The sequence below is a fragment of the Theobroma cacao genome, chromosome 8, assembly GCF_000208745.1.
Source record: "Theobroma cacao cultivar B97-61/B2 chromosome 8, Criollo_cocoa_genome_V2, whole genome shotgun sequence".
Taxonomy (NCBI): domain Eukaryota; kingdom Viridiplantae; phylum Streptophyta; class Magnoliopsida; order Malvales; family Malvaceae; genus Theobroma; species Theobroma cacao.
The window spans coordinates 1,342,412-1,356,397 of record NC_030857.1 but is presented as its reverse complement, the minus strand read 5'-3'; the positions used below and the strand labels follow the sequence as shown (position 1 = coordinate 1,356,397).

The window sequence follows — 13,986 nt, the reverse complement described above, 5'->3', positions numbered from 1 at the left end:
GGATGATCAAAAAATTCAACATATTCTCTATATTGTAAATAAATTGATCGATGAATTTGATAAAAATAACATTTTTGGAATAATTGTTTGTGTTTAATTCAATCCAAGATATTTAAATAGCGAAAGTTGGTGCTATTCTTTTCATGAAAAAATATGTTGAAAATGAGAAAATAAAAAGTACTTTCATTTGACTTTAGGAGTTTGTAAGCAACTTAAAGATAAGTCAAGTTTACTAGTACCGTCAACTTCTTCCTTTTTGCTTTAAAAGTGGAGGAGGGGGAAAGTAATGTAACTGAAATCATGGGACACCTTTCTATTGTCGAGGCCCAAATCTCTGGGGCCATAGATTGACTTGTAGTTGCAGAAACAAAAGAATAGATTTCATTTTGTAACAGGGGAGCTAATTAAAGAGACTAAACCCTACATTTTAAGCAGGAGTTAGAGGTCATTTGCTTTTACTTCTGTATATGCAGCTGCAAAACTAGATTAATTCATTTAGGTTGATTACCTAATTAGTAGATATATAACATAATAATATTAAAAAAATAGATGAAAATAATAATCACAAATTTATGTTATGTTATTTGAGTTAGAAGGCTGTTAAAATAAATACGTTATTTTCAAATATACACGTTCCGTTATAAATTTTTTTTAAAATAAGCTCGAGAAAAATAACTGCAAATTGATTCTCATACGCATTAGAGCATGTTAAATTCCCGATAGGGAAGTAAGATCCTTTTTAGCTCGTTGTACATGCAACGCAATAAATAAACGTTTTGATTGAGGGGGGGAAAAAATGGGCGTGGGGCAATATCCTGGCAAATGCTGCATGATGACACTCATGCAGAAAGGGTAATTCGCAAGGTCCAAGTTTGGTCGAATTCGATCCCCACTCCTTATTCGTTGCTGAGGAATCGTCGGTGCTCTTCAACATGCGGTGGAAAACAATTCAATTCATGTACGCAGGCGGAAAGTTGTGTATGTCTCAAGGACACTGAATTTTTCAGTGTCCCTTAGAACTATGCAAGGACAAAAGATTATGTTCCATACAAAATGTGAAAGCGGTGTGACCTCTACGGCTAGACACCAATAGAAATGTTTTCTCATTTGATATGTATAATTTTACATTGCGTGTTTTAATTTTATGATTGATTAGACATTAAATAAAGATAAAAAAATCTCTATTCGGATTAATGTTATTGTTGAGACCAAACTAAATTTTATGGTTGAAACACTAAAGATAAACAGTCTCTATTCGGCTTAATACTATGGTGAATTGGTGAGGACCATGCTATACTTTCGGTTTGGTATTATGTTTTGGTCCAATATTTTTTTTTTTGAAAAGTATGTAAGTAAGAAAATTTACAAAATACAAAAGTCAATATGTATTGAAAGAGACCGAGTGAATGGTGGTTGTGGTTTCTATGGCTTGGTTTATTTCATAATGAAAAGATTATATTAATGTGTTATTTATAATTTTAATTTTAATTTTTTATCATAAATGAAAAATTAATCATTGAATTTAGATTATATATAAATAAGAAATAACCCTCTCTCAGTCTTGTCGTTATAAATTTCAACCTAATCACCTCAAGATTCTAACATGAAATCTCTATAATTTTATCTTCAATTATCGTATTTATGATTTGTCTTTTTGAAAAGCTATAAGAGATATTTAATTAATGAAGAGAAAAAAAAGAATGATATATTATTATAATTAAATTTGAAATTGAGATTTTTTTTGTACACAAAAGTGTTTACATTTGACATTTTTATCCTATCTCTTTTGATGAATTTCGTGTGTGTGTATATATATATATATAAATTTATTTATTTATTATTAATTTTTCATGTGGGCTAAGGTGGTCCTAAAGTAGATAAGAAAGATTAAAAGAAAGCTAGACTTGACAATTCGTGTTAACGTATCATAAATGTGTCAGATACGATTAGATACGAAACACGTTAAGGTTAAATACGAATACAACACGTTTAACATTAGTATTTTAAATTTGAAACACATACACATATACGTTTAATACACGTGTAACACGACGTAATTAACACGTTTAACACGATTAAATAAAAATATTTACAATTAAATATAATTTTATTATTGAAATTTAAAATTTATAATTATAATAAAACAAAAATAATAATAACATCAAATAATCACTAAAAGTTAAAAATTAAGATTGAGCATGTATAATTATATTATATCTTTTATAAAATTAAAAAAAATATTAAAAAATTATTTAAAATTATTTATATAAGATTAAAATAATTTTTAATTATTAATTTTTAATATGTTAATAAATGTGTCACGTATATACATTTAAACACAATAACAAGATTAAGTAAACGTGTTTATCATATTAAACACGAAACACATTAACACTAAACTCAAAACCTGTTTAATCCATATATTATCTTGTCGTATTCAAAATTACCAGATCTAAGAAAAACTGTAAAGACATTGTACATAGTCTTGATCCTTGGGTCGGGTGGTTTCAAAATGAAGATAAAAACAAAAGCTTAGCCACTTAGTTCATTATAATCTTATAATTGGACTTTTTCATTTTATGGGATTTTGAAGAACTTTGAATGTGCAATATTATCTACCGAAATTACTATCATATCAAATTAACACATACATTAAATACTAAGTACGTAATTAAATGTCACAAGTTACTTATAATTAAATATAAAACGTGATACGTGCACTTCATTCTTATCGTTACAATCAATGTTTGCTAGATTAGATATTTGCTACTAAAAGGTAGGCAAACGAGCGACTTAATCAATCAATCATGCATCAGATGCCTAAGTATGGCGAATTGGAGATAGGGTAGGGCCCGCTTTATGTATTTTTTTTATTTAAACGTTTAATGTTTGGTTACGATGGCCATTTTCTTGTCCATCTTTTAATTTTAAAATGTATCAAAATCGAAATTCGTTTTTTAGATATTTAATATTCTTAATTTTTTATATTTTAAAATTATTTTTTAATTTGTTATATTGAAAAGTATTGTATATTTATATTATAAAAAATTTTAAAATTTAATATAAAATATATCAAAATTAAAATTTTTATCTTAAATTTTTATGAAAGTATAATTAAATCCAATTATGTAAGAATATAATCAATAATCCGATTTTTTATCTTCGGATAAGTACCTAAATATAATTATATATAATACAATATTTATCTTTTTTTTATAACCATATATATTACTTTTTACTGAATGCACCTCAACCACGCAGCCACATTTATTACTTTTACAAGAGATAATTAAGCTTCGCCTCCGACCAAGCTCATCAGACCATAAATAGGGCACGAAATACCCTCCACTCTTCGTTCTGCCCTTCTCTGTACAACTCTCAGAGAGCAAAAGAGAGGACGAGACAGAGAAATAATGGAAGTAATGCAAGTACTTCACATGAACAAAGGGAATGGAGAGACTAGTTATGCAAAGAACTCGACGGTTCAGGTGGTTGTCTTCGCCTTTCGAAATCTCATATACCTGTTTGCCGTTTAAATGTTGGTTGGTTTTTTACTTAAATGTATGTCTTGCCTTTTCTTTCGATTTTTGTAGAGCAAAATCATATCTGTCGGGAAGCCAATCATAGAGGAAGCAGTACATGAAATCTCGTGCAACAATGTCCTAGAGAGCATGGGAATTGCAGACTTGGGTTGCTCGTCAGGACCCAACACCTTATCCGTGATCTCCGAGATCATGGACATGGTACAAACCACAAGCCGTCGTCTCGGCCGCCCGGTACCGGAGTTTAGGGTGTACCTGAATGATCTCTACAGCAATGATTTCAATTACATATTCATGTCATTACCGGCATTCTACCACAGACTGAAAGAAGAGAAGGGCATCGGGTGCGGATCCTGCTATATATCTGGTGTAGCAGGCTCCTTCTATGGCAGATTGTTCCCTAGCAAGAGCCTTCACTTCGTGCACTCTTCTTCCAGTCTTCACTGGCTCTCCCAGGTTAGTGTGAAATGATGGAAAAAGAGTTCACGTTTCAACAACCACCTAAACTGTTATTGAGTGACAGCCATAAATTTTTGTTATAGTCTTCCTTTTATTTAGAACCTTGATCGTAGACTCGTAGTAGATGAATTGATTCCTTTTTCATATATATTATGAGAATTTGAGGAACTTTTAGGCAGGCGATATCATCCACTGGAATTACTATATAATATCAAATCAAGATATATATGGAATACTAATCACTTAATAAATATTTTAAGTTATTTAAAATTAAATTTAAAATATGATAGTGTGTGTAATTGTTATTGTTAAAATCAATATCCGTTAAATTAATAATACTTTGCTTGTTGAAATATTTTTCATCCGATTGTTCAAAAATTATGTTAAAAAATATTATCGATACTATTTTCATAATCAAAACAAAAATGACATTTGTTATAAATACGAAAGTTTTTAATTAAATAATAAAAATAACTTAATTATTTACTTTTTATCATAAAATATTTTAATAGATTTAATTAATCATTTAACGCTTGCTGATTTTTGACCAAAGCAATAGTAATAACAGAAGGAAATAGTTTGCAAAAAAAATAATAATAGAAGGAAATAAATACCTAAAGAAATTTTAGGGAAGGAAGACAATGGTAGTTGTGCTGGGCGGTGGTAGTCTTTGATGTCCAATAACTATCGCTACCGTCGTATCATTATCCAATTGTGGGCCAATCATTCACGGGAACCGTGGGCAACCTATTCGTGTCTAATGTTGCATTTGAATTCGGTATATTATTTATATATTTTATATATTCATAATTTTAAAAATATTTATTTAAAAAAATATTAAAATTTTATCTTTATATATGTACGTATGAAAGGACACTTTATGACTAAATGATAATACCGACATTATCGAAAAAAATCTCAAATCTAATATTAGATAAGAAATTGAAATGGTGGGCTGTCCATCAATCAGTTTATTCCCACTTCTCATAGAATTAATTTGCATATAAATCTCATTAATTTGTCATTATATATCTTATGTATATATAAAAGTAAATTAAATCTGCTCTTGAAAATAAAATTTTTGAATTTCATTTATAAATCAAACTTGCAAAAAATAAATATCAAAATTATATCTGATACGAAGTTGAATTCAGATAATATTTTAAATTTTTATTGAAATTTTAGTACAGATGGAGGTCACTATCAAAAATTTCTATATTGATATGAAATTAAGTAGGGAAATTGTCCTACTTAATTAATATGTTAAACTTGTAGCCACGTTGAGAGAAATAATCTCAATGTTCTTGTTATTAATGACTAATGTACGTTAGGTTTAGTATGCTAAGGAAGGAATGCTGAATTTGTACAGGTTCCGCCTGGCCTGGAGAGCAAGGCTCTCGCTCCTTTGAATAAGGGAAAGGTCTATATATCAAAAAGCAGCCCTCAAAGCGTGCTGAATGCGTACTCATTGCAGTTCCAGAATGACTTTTCAATGTTCATAGAGTCACGTTCGCAAGAATTGGTTCCCGGTGGCCGCATGGTTCTTTCCTTCATGGGCAGGAGATCCACTGATCCCACAACTGAAGAAAGCTGCCATCACTGGGAGCTGTTAGCCCAAGCAATAATGAGCCTGGTTAGAGAGGTATACACGAAATTTCACATCATTGTTCCCTTATCTTTTCCCCTTAAAGAAAGAATCACATGAAGGATTGGATTAGAATCAATCCTTGAAAGTGGAATGAGCTTTCCAGGTTGACAAACTAACTAAGACGGTGGACTTTCCAGGGTCTGATTGAAGAGGCAAAAGTTGATTCTTTCAATGCCCCTTACTATGCTCCCTGTGCTGAGGAAATTAAGGTGGAGATACAAAAGGTAGGGTCTTTCGTGATCGATCGCCTTGAAGGTTTTGAAATCGACTGGGATGGAGGTGCTGTCAGTGACGTCCAGACAGCACAAGGGAAACTATTGATCGGACAGCGAGTGGCAAAAACCATCAGAGCCGTGGTGGAATCAATGCTGGAATCTCACTTTGGAATTGGACAAGATATAATGGATGATTTATTCAGCAGGTATGCAGAGATTGTTGGGAATCACTTGTCGAAGACTAGAACCAAGTACATCAATTTGGTGATTTCCCTTATTAAAAAGGGGTAATCAAGTCCAATTGGACGAACATCTTAACGAAAAGGTCTGCATTTTTTGTATGTCTGTTTACATAGGAGAGTACTATAAAATCCAAAGGAAAGAGATATAAGTGAAGCTTCGGGCACTAGAAGCCAGTTGTAATAGTTTGGGATAAATAAGAATGTATTGTTTCCTCCTTGAGAAATAATATTCATGAAGTTAAATTATTCTAAGTCCAACGACCAATCAGGGCATTTGAAATTTTGAACACAAGCACCAGGAAGAAACATGATGGTAGACAGTACAACAATAGTGCAATTTGTTTTGCTTCAAATTTTACCGGCGTTACTCTCATTGGCCTTGGTCAGACCGATTCAACGTGTGAAATTTTCATTACGATGTTCGGCTACTGGAACTTCTCAACGTGTGGCTCTAAGATTATCCGACATCTTTCTCCAACCTCCCAAGAAGTCATCGTCGGCGACCGAAATCTTCGAATAAAATCTGAGTACCAATTTAATGTAGAACAGACTCATAGGTACTATTGTCAGAACGTGCAGAATCAACTATCATCCTCCGAAATCAATAGGGTAAGAATCTAGGCATCTAGCCAACTCACAGCTTGCCGTGGAGGATCCTATAACGTAGGTGCTAGTAGGTACGGCTAATTAAGCTTGTGGAAAACTTGTAGATACCCAAGTCTAATGCATGAAGCTTGTGCCGCTGAAGAATATGACACTTTTTTGTTTCATTAGATGTACAATATGAATAAAAACTTTTTTGTCTCATTTGATGTTTTATTGATTTTTTAAAATTTTATGTTATGTATTTAATAAAATTTTGTTTTTAAATTTAATATTTAAGGATTAAATTTTTTTTATTGATAGTTGAAGATTGAATATATAAGATAAAATTTAAGAAATGAAACTTTCTAAGTACGTTATTTTGTCTATTGAATGGAAGACCTTTTTGTTGGTCTCAATTATATGTGTTAGAAGGAGGTGAATAGCACAAATCGACTATTGATAAAATGAATAACTAATTTTCAAAACAAAAAAAATAAAAACAGAGTATATAATGCGTAACAATTTATAGTGATTCGGTCAAAGATCTACATCCACTATCTTGATTATTCAATCAATAATTTTTTCAATAAATCCACTAAGAATCGGTGAAATTTATAAGCTTTCATCAAGCTTTACAGTGGCTTTTAGCAAGCTTAGCCAAAACCTTTTACACTAATTTTTCACGGACTAAACTAAAACTCAAAGTAATTTTTTCAAAGCTCAACCACAACCTACAACAATCAAGTTGTCCCAAGCTTTAATAATTCCTTAGAGTGACTTCCTCACTTTTAAGAATACAAGAAAAGTAGTAAAAAAAAATACTTATGATCACTGATTGATCTGAGTGATACAAGATTGAATGCAAATTATAAATTCAAAGAATATGTATTTAAGTGCAGACAAATGCAGTGAATATTTTTTGGTTTTTCAACTTTCTATAACTCAAATCTCATTCAAGGTTTTTGAAAAACTTGTTTCTAACCATTGGAATATCTTTTTATATTTGAAGAAACATCTCTGATGGCAGTTTGACAGTTTTCTAGCTGTTGTAGACAGTTGGGGATCGGTTCTAACCATTACTTTGTCTTTTAGTGCAACTTTCAAATTTGCAAGCAGAATGCTCTTAGTTGACTGATCGATATTTTAGTTGGCTAACTAATCTATGTTTTCTGCTCCCTGTTTCTGGCAGTTCTGACAATAAGCACTTAGTCGATTGACTAATTCTTGGTTGACTGAGTTGGTACTGTTTCTCAAACTCTTTAACCCGCCATTTCTCCAATTTGAATCTTAGCCAACCAACATTCTTCCTTATTCATTTAATGAGCCTCCTCATTGTTAATTAGTCATGTCTCATTATTTTTATCTCCCCTTTTCTTTTAATATACACTTTGAATGATTGATTTATTAATTTCATACATTAATTTTTCTGTACACTTAAGTAAAAGCATTAGACACAAATAAATGAAAATATTTTACTATCATAAAAAACTAATAGAGTCAACACTTCTCTCACTTGAAATGAAATCATAACTTAAAAATATATATAAAATTTAAAATAGATTACTAAACGGATATCCAATGAGATAGAGGATATCTATTTTGTACCATATATAGTTTGATCCTGAAAAAAAAATTGAATCTTAAACTTCCAAATAGTACAATTACTTTAAGCAAAGCTTAATTAATTATATATATATATTACTTGTAACAGCATATAAAAGGGATAAATATTAGTTAAAATTTTATTACACAAATATACGTATCGAATAGATAGTATATAAGCAAGTAGAGTATCAATTCAACAGAGAATTGATTTAAAATTTTATTAAATACTAAAATTAGAACAATTTAGTTTTATTTAAATAATTAAAATCTGAATTCTAATTAAATTTAAAAGTACTCAACTAATACTAATTTAATTAAAAATTAAAGCAATAAGATAATTGGGTAAAAAGCAAATCAAACAAGCTTAGAATTACAATATCCCTTACACTTCATCTAAATTTGAACTCTCTTCCTCAACTTATTTCAATAGGTTGAATTGCTAATTTAGAGTCTTCAATTATTTATAAAGATCTCTCGACTCGTTTTAACAAAATATCTATATTAATCAAAACACTATATCCTTATGTCAATTGAAATTAAAATAGACTCATTAAGTTCAGGCTCTAATCTGGTTACATATGGTCTATAGGTATATCTTTATCCTATTGACAAATCAATTAATATGATCATGTGTTATTTTAATTTAGTTTATACTAAACTCTCTTTTCCAAATTTGTTTAAGTTTCTAAATCAATTTAACTGGTGATCAAGCAATTAAAAGTATTAAGAACAAATTGGAATAAATAATTCAAATTCCATTAAAGATAAGTAAGAAAGAGATTAAAAATTTAAACTATATATGAGTTAAATTATAATATTAGAAAAAGAAAATTAACTACTCATAATTGTAAAGACAAATAACATTATATAAAATTCAACTATTAAGAGTAGCAAGAAAAATAAAAGTTAAGGAAAAAAACAAAACAATTGATTGTAGCTTGTTTCCTGAGTTTTTACCTCAACTTTTAGTCACTTGAATCTCCAAAAGTTCTCTCCCCAATATCTCATAAAAATATCCTATTCATACTAACAAACTTAATATAAAATCTCCTAAGTTAGCCCACTTATTCTAATTGGGTTTAAAAATGTAATGAAAGGCCAAAATATCAATTGTCAACCTTAAAATTACCATTCCAGCAATAGTAAACCTAGTCATCTTCTGATGTGATTGTTTTATCTTAGAGGAGAACTGGACAAAGTGATCTCATGAAAGTTATAGCTTTGTCTCTTAACTTTCCAATGGTCTAAAAATCATATCATTTGAAGTTTTATAATATGAGTTATGGTCAAAATACCAAAACATATGTAAGTAAACTTTTGAACCTTTTAACACTTTACCTTTCAAAATTAAATCAAATTCCCTTAATTCCTACAAAAACATAAAAATTAATAAATAATAACCAAATAAAAAAATAAACATAAAATTAAAATAACTCACTTAAAAATAAATTAATTATAAAAATAATTAAATTATAATTAAAAATTAAAAATTTAACTAATATTTAATAATAAATTTGATTAAAATAATTTTATAAAATAAATTTAACAATAAACTAAAATTTCATGACAATAGGAATCAACCATTGCGATAGTAGAATTCTTTATGAATAAATTAACGACTATATTTTCAAGATGCCATCGTGAATCATGATGTCTTTTTATAGTTTACATTTACGGTGAAACATCAAACATCCAGCGACTGGCTCAGAGAGTACTAACGTCCACTCAAAGCGCACTCGGGTTTCCAGCACGGGAGGCCAATCTTTTGCAGGCCAAAACACCAGCACACCGTTTTTAAACCGTACACGTGGTATCCCATTGGTTAATGTGAGGTTCAAGGTTCAAATTATATAGATGCTGTGATGATTCAATTCTCCAATTTCATCTGCCAAAGTGCAGTAGACAAGAAAAAATGTTTCAGCTTTTGCTAGATGTAGGTCCTAATTGCCATTGTTTGTACGCAGTCTTGGTTCTTGCTGCCCTGGTATTTCTTGCGAGTCAGTTGTGGAAGATGCTGCAGCAGCTTAATCAGGAATCCAGGGCTGATATTCCTCCGGGTAGTCTAGGATTGCCTTTCATTGGGGAGACTATCCAGTTTATGGCTGCCATCAACAGTGGCAAAGGATTCTATGACTTTGTCCGAGTTCGCAGTCTCAGGTGTGTAACTCTCCGCTCCCTGAGTCAATGAAAACTCCTGGAGCAGATAAAAGAACTTATTAGTTATTACAGAACATTTAGATTCCTATACTCCGTTTTCAAAACACATCTTTCATGAAAAAGTTTTGAGGTCTGGAACTAGAACAAGTAACATCTTTTAAGCATCCGACCGAGTTGTTACAGAATATAAATTGTTCAAAGTCTGCGTGATTTGAATTTGGAAATTAATTTGTTGTTTCGATGGGTCGTTGTTCTTTGGCTATGAGTCTTTTGACAGATATGGCAATTGCTTCAAAACCAGCATATTCGGAGAGACGCATGTATTCGTGTCGAGCACTTCATCAGCTAAAGCAATCCTCAACAATGACTCGGGGAGATTCACCAAGGGGTACATAAAGTCAATTGCAGAGCTAGTGGGGAATCAAAGCTTGCTCTGTGCTTCTCAACAGCATCATAAACTGCTCCGTGGCCGTTTAGTCAATTTGTTCTCAACAAATTCCATATCGCGGTTAGTTAAACAGTTCGATGAACTCATTGTTCATACTCTTAGTGGCTGGGAAGATGGAGGCACTGTAATCGTACTTGACGAAGCTCTTCAGGTTTGTTAAGAATTCAGATACTATACATAATTTGCCATGAGGGGTATCACTTTTAGACCAAAGTGGTAATTTCAAAGCCCAGATGCCCAGGCCCTGAACACGAGTGCTTTAGGGTCTTTGCATCTAAGCCCCAATAGCAAAAGGTGGAGTAAAGTTACCCTCGACTATCAGACATGATTTTGCCTATCTCAGGAAACTGTTGTGGATTTTTATTGCTGCAGATAACCTTGAAAGCAATGTGCAAAATGCTGCTGAGTTTGGAGAGCGGACTAGAATTAGAGCTATTGCAAGAGGATGTCGGTCACGTTTGTAAAGCGATGCTTGCATTCCCTCTGAGGTTGCCCTGGACAAGATTCTACAAAGGCCTCCAGGTCACTTAAACAAGCTTGTCTACTGCTCAAATCATTTCACTAATGGATTTCAAAAGTACAAATATCAGGCCCAGACTCTAGCCCAACAATCATCGTCTGAGAGTTTTCAGCCTAAAATTGAATCCACATCATAATTAGCACTAAACCCTTTCTGTGATTAAGCAGGCCAGAAAAAGAATCATGGGCACATTGGAGAAGATCATTAGTAGGCGAAGAAGAGGTTTAGATGCTGCTGCTGATGACTTTCTGCAACGTCTTCTGCTGGAGGATGATAATTCTTGTTCGGATGGATTGCATAGACTAAGCGATGCAGAGATTCAAGATAACATATTGACCATGATTATTGCAGGTCACCAGAGTCCCCGAACTAAACCATTTTGCTTCCATGACATTGTTCTGTTTCCTTTTTGTGTGTTGAGAACAAAATGTAATCAATTAGCAATTTGCTTACAAAATCAGGTCAAGATACGACAGCAAGTGCAATCACATGGATGGTCAAGTATCTGGGGGAGAATGAAGATGTCCTTGACGCAATTAAGGTTGGTGGAAAAACAAATTTCTGTTGCATGATAATCTAACTCACATTCTCAATAATTTTATTTATTCTTCTCTGCATTTCTTTGTAATGACTAAAGCAGGCTGAGCAGCTTCACCTCTTGGACAAAACTTCGAAAAAGTTATTTCTTACCCTGGGTGATCTTAACGAAATGCCCTATGCTTCTAAGGTAAACAAACTCAAACAATGCATTTAAAAACTAGGAAGGGTTGTTTAAGTTTTCTGAACTCCAAGAACATGATTCATCAACAGGTGGTTAAAGAATCACTGAGAATGGCATCTGTTGTACCATGGTTTCCAAGACTTGTACTTCAAGATTGTGAGATTGAAGGTTCATTTTCTAGCACCAGAAAAGCAACTCTTATCCTATATAGCAATAAATTTTGCTTTTTCTCCCCACATTTATTATGTTCTCTCTTTTTTTTAAAGGATACAAGATGAAGAAAGGATGGACTGTCAACATTGATGTTAGATCAATACACCTTGATCCAATGGTCTACAGTGAACCCAACAATTTCAATCCTTCAAGGTTTGATGTAAGTCTCGGTTTATATTTCTCAATGAGAAAAAATGGAAAGAATCAAAGAGAAGTTATGGGAGATTGTGTTATCCTTCTTTGCACGCAGGATGAATCCAAGCCATACAGCTTCCTAGCATTTGGAATGGGAGCAAGGACTTGCTTGGGGATGAACATGGCCAAAGCTATGATGCTCGTCTTTCTCCACCGTCTTCTCACAACTTACAAGTAACCTTCCATTACCTTACATTGTTCCCTCTTTTCAATTCTTTTGGGCAGAATTACCTTGTACGATTTTCTCACTATAACATTCTTCAAATTTACTCTTAAAGGTGGAAGGTGCTAGACTCGGATTCAAGTATTGATAAGTGGGCACTCTTTTCGAGACTAAGCAGTGGTTGCCCTGTGCACGTGACACGTCTTTAGCTTGTGCCTCCGGCAAGCGTATTTAGGGGGGATAATAATCGATTAAAAGACTTAATAATGTTAAACAAGAAGTTGGTCTCTTTCCAAGAAGAAAACAGGTGGTGTGAGAGTTAATTTTATATTTAATAACAGGTACTTTTGCTTTAAAAGTGGGAGAAGAAGAGACAATCGTTGGTATTAATATATATTATTTTATAATTAATTAATTAATTTAATTAAAATAAAAAGGTTAGGTAACTAAAATTTTGGGCCTGTTTCTCTTGTCCAGGCCCAAATTGCACAGCCCATAGATTGACTTACAGTTACTGAAAACAAAACAGTAGATTTCCTTTTGCTAACAGGGGAGCTAATTAAAGAGACTAAACCCTATTTTTTAAGCGAGAGCTAGAGATTTGTTTCGTTTATTGGTAATGAGAGCAACAAATTAAATCTTAGCCTTGCATGATCGTGAGCCCAAGTCCACGGCTCCATTTTCCTTTTGTCATTTGCTTTTACCTTGTATAACTAGAATTCATTTAGGTTTATTAACTAATCATGGATATATAATGTATTAGTATCTTTTATGTGGTGAAGAAAAGCGAATAAAAAAATAAAAAATAGAGAAAAAGAGTAATTACGAACTTATGTTATGTTATTTTAAACAAAAAAAAGTTTAAATAAATACGTTCTGTTGTAAGTCTCTTTTAAAATTCGAGAAAATCAATTGTAAAATATTGATTCTCACATATATTAGTGCATATTTTCTTATAAGTTTAATAAGTATGTATCAAACAAAATGTGAAAGGTTTCAAATCAGATTGATAGAAGCAAATTTTCTCACTATGGTCTCTATGGCCTGACAGGACCACAAATGCTCGATCTCATTTGATTTTTTTTTTTATAATTTTATATTACGTGTTTTAATTTTATAGTTGATATACTAAATAAAGATAAAGAATTTCTGCATCCGAGTATTGGACTCATGGATTGATTTATAATCTTCTACTTAAAATATAGGGTTCAAATATCTTTTTTTTTTGGATTTAAACAAAAAGATAAAAGAATTTTTAATGATTGGGACCACG

At 31.8% G+C, this 13,986-nt stretch overlaps 2 protein-coding genes across 3 annotated transcripts; both read left to right on the top strand.

Annotated features, from left to right (window-relative positions):
• Positions 3,319-6,358, top strand: LOC18591430 (jasmonate O-methyltransferase). The gene is made up of 4 exons (XM_007017538.2): positions 3,319-3,488; positions 3,594-3,998; positions 5,371-5,643; positions 5,787-6,358. Exons 1-4 carry the CDS (start codon positions 3,414-3,416, stop codon positions 6,153-6,155), a joined length of 1,122 nt encoding a protein of 373 aa, XP_007017600.2. The 5' UTR covers positions 3,319-3,413; the 3' UTR covers positions 6,156-6,358.
• On the top strand, positions 10,167-13,089 carry LOC18591429 (abscisic acid 8'-hydroxylase 4). Of its 2 annotated transcripts, none has more exons than XM_018125370.1 (10): positions 10,167-10,453; positions 10,731-11,052; positions 11,274-11,423; positions 11,589-11,772; positions 11,883-11,962; positions 12,059-12,148; positions 12,232-12,310; positions 12,409-12,515; positions 12,606-12,724; positions 12,829-13,089. In XM_018125370.1, exons 1-10 carry the CDS (start codon positions 10,209-10,211, stop codon positions 12,920-12,922), a joined length of 1,470 nt encoding a protein of 489 aa, XP_017980859.1. In that variant the 5' UTR covers positions 10,167-10,208; the 3' UTR covers positions 12,923-13,089. The 2 variants fall into 2 exon arrangements, with proteins under 2 accessions (XP_017980859.1, XP_007017598.2); XM_007017536.2 differs by having other exon boundaries at positions 12,062-12,148; positions 12,829-13,088.

Coding starts and splice junctions, on each gene's coding strand:
- LOC18591430 (XM_007017538.2), top strand. CDS start 3,414: ATGGAAGTAATGCAAGTACTTCACATGAACAAAGGGAATGGAGAGACT. Junction 3,489..3,593: donor CAAAGAACTCGACGGTTCAG/GTGGTTGTCTTC, acceptor CGATTTTTGTAG/AGCAAAATCATATCTGTCGG. Junction 5,644..5,786: donor TAATGAGCCTGGTTAGAGAG/GTATACACGAAA, acceptor TGGACTTTCCAG/GGTCTGATTGAAGAGGCAAA.
- LOC18591429 (XM_018125370.1), top strand. CDS start 10,209: ATGTTTCAGCTTTTGCTAGATGTAGGTCCTAATTGCCATTGTTTGTAC. Junction 11,053..11,273: donor TACTTGACGAAGCTCTTCAG/GTTTGTTAAGAA, acceptor TTATTGCTGCAG/ATAACCTTGAAAGCAATGTG. Junction 12,725..12,828: donor CGTCTTCTCACAACTTACAA/GTAACCTTCCAT, acceptor TTACTCTTAAAG/GTGGAAGGTGCTAGACTCGG.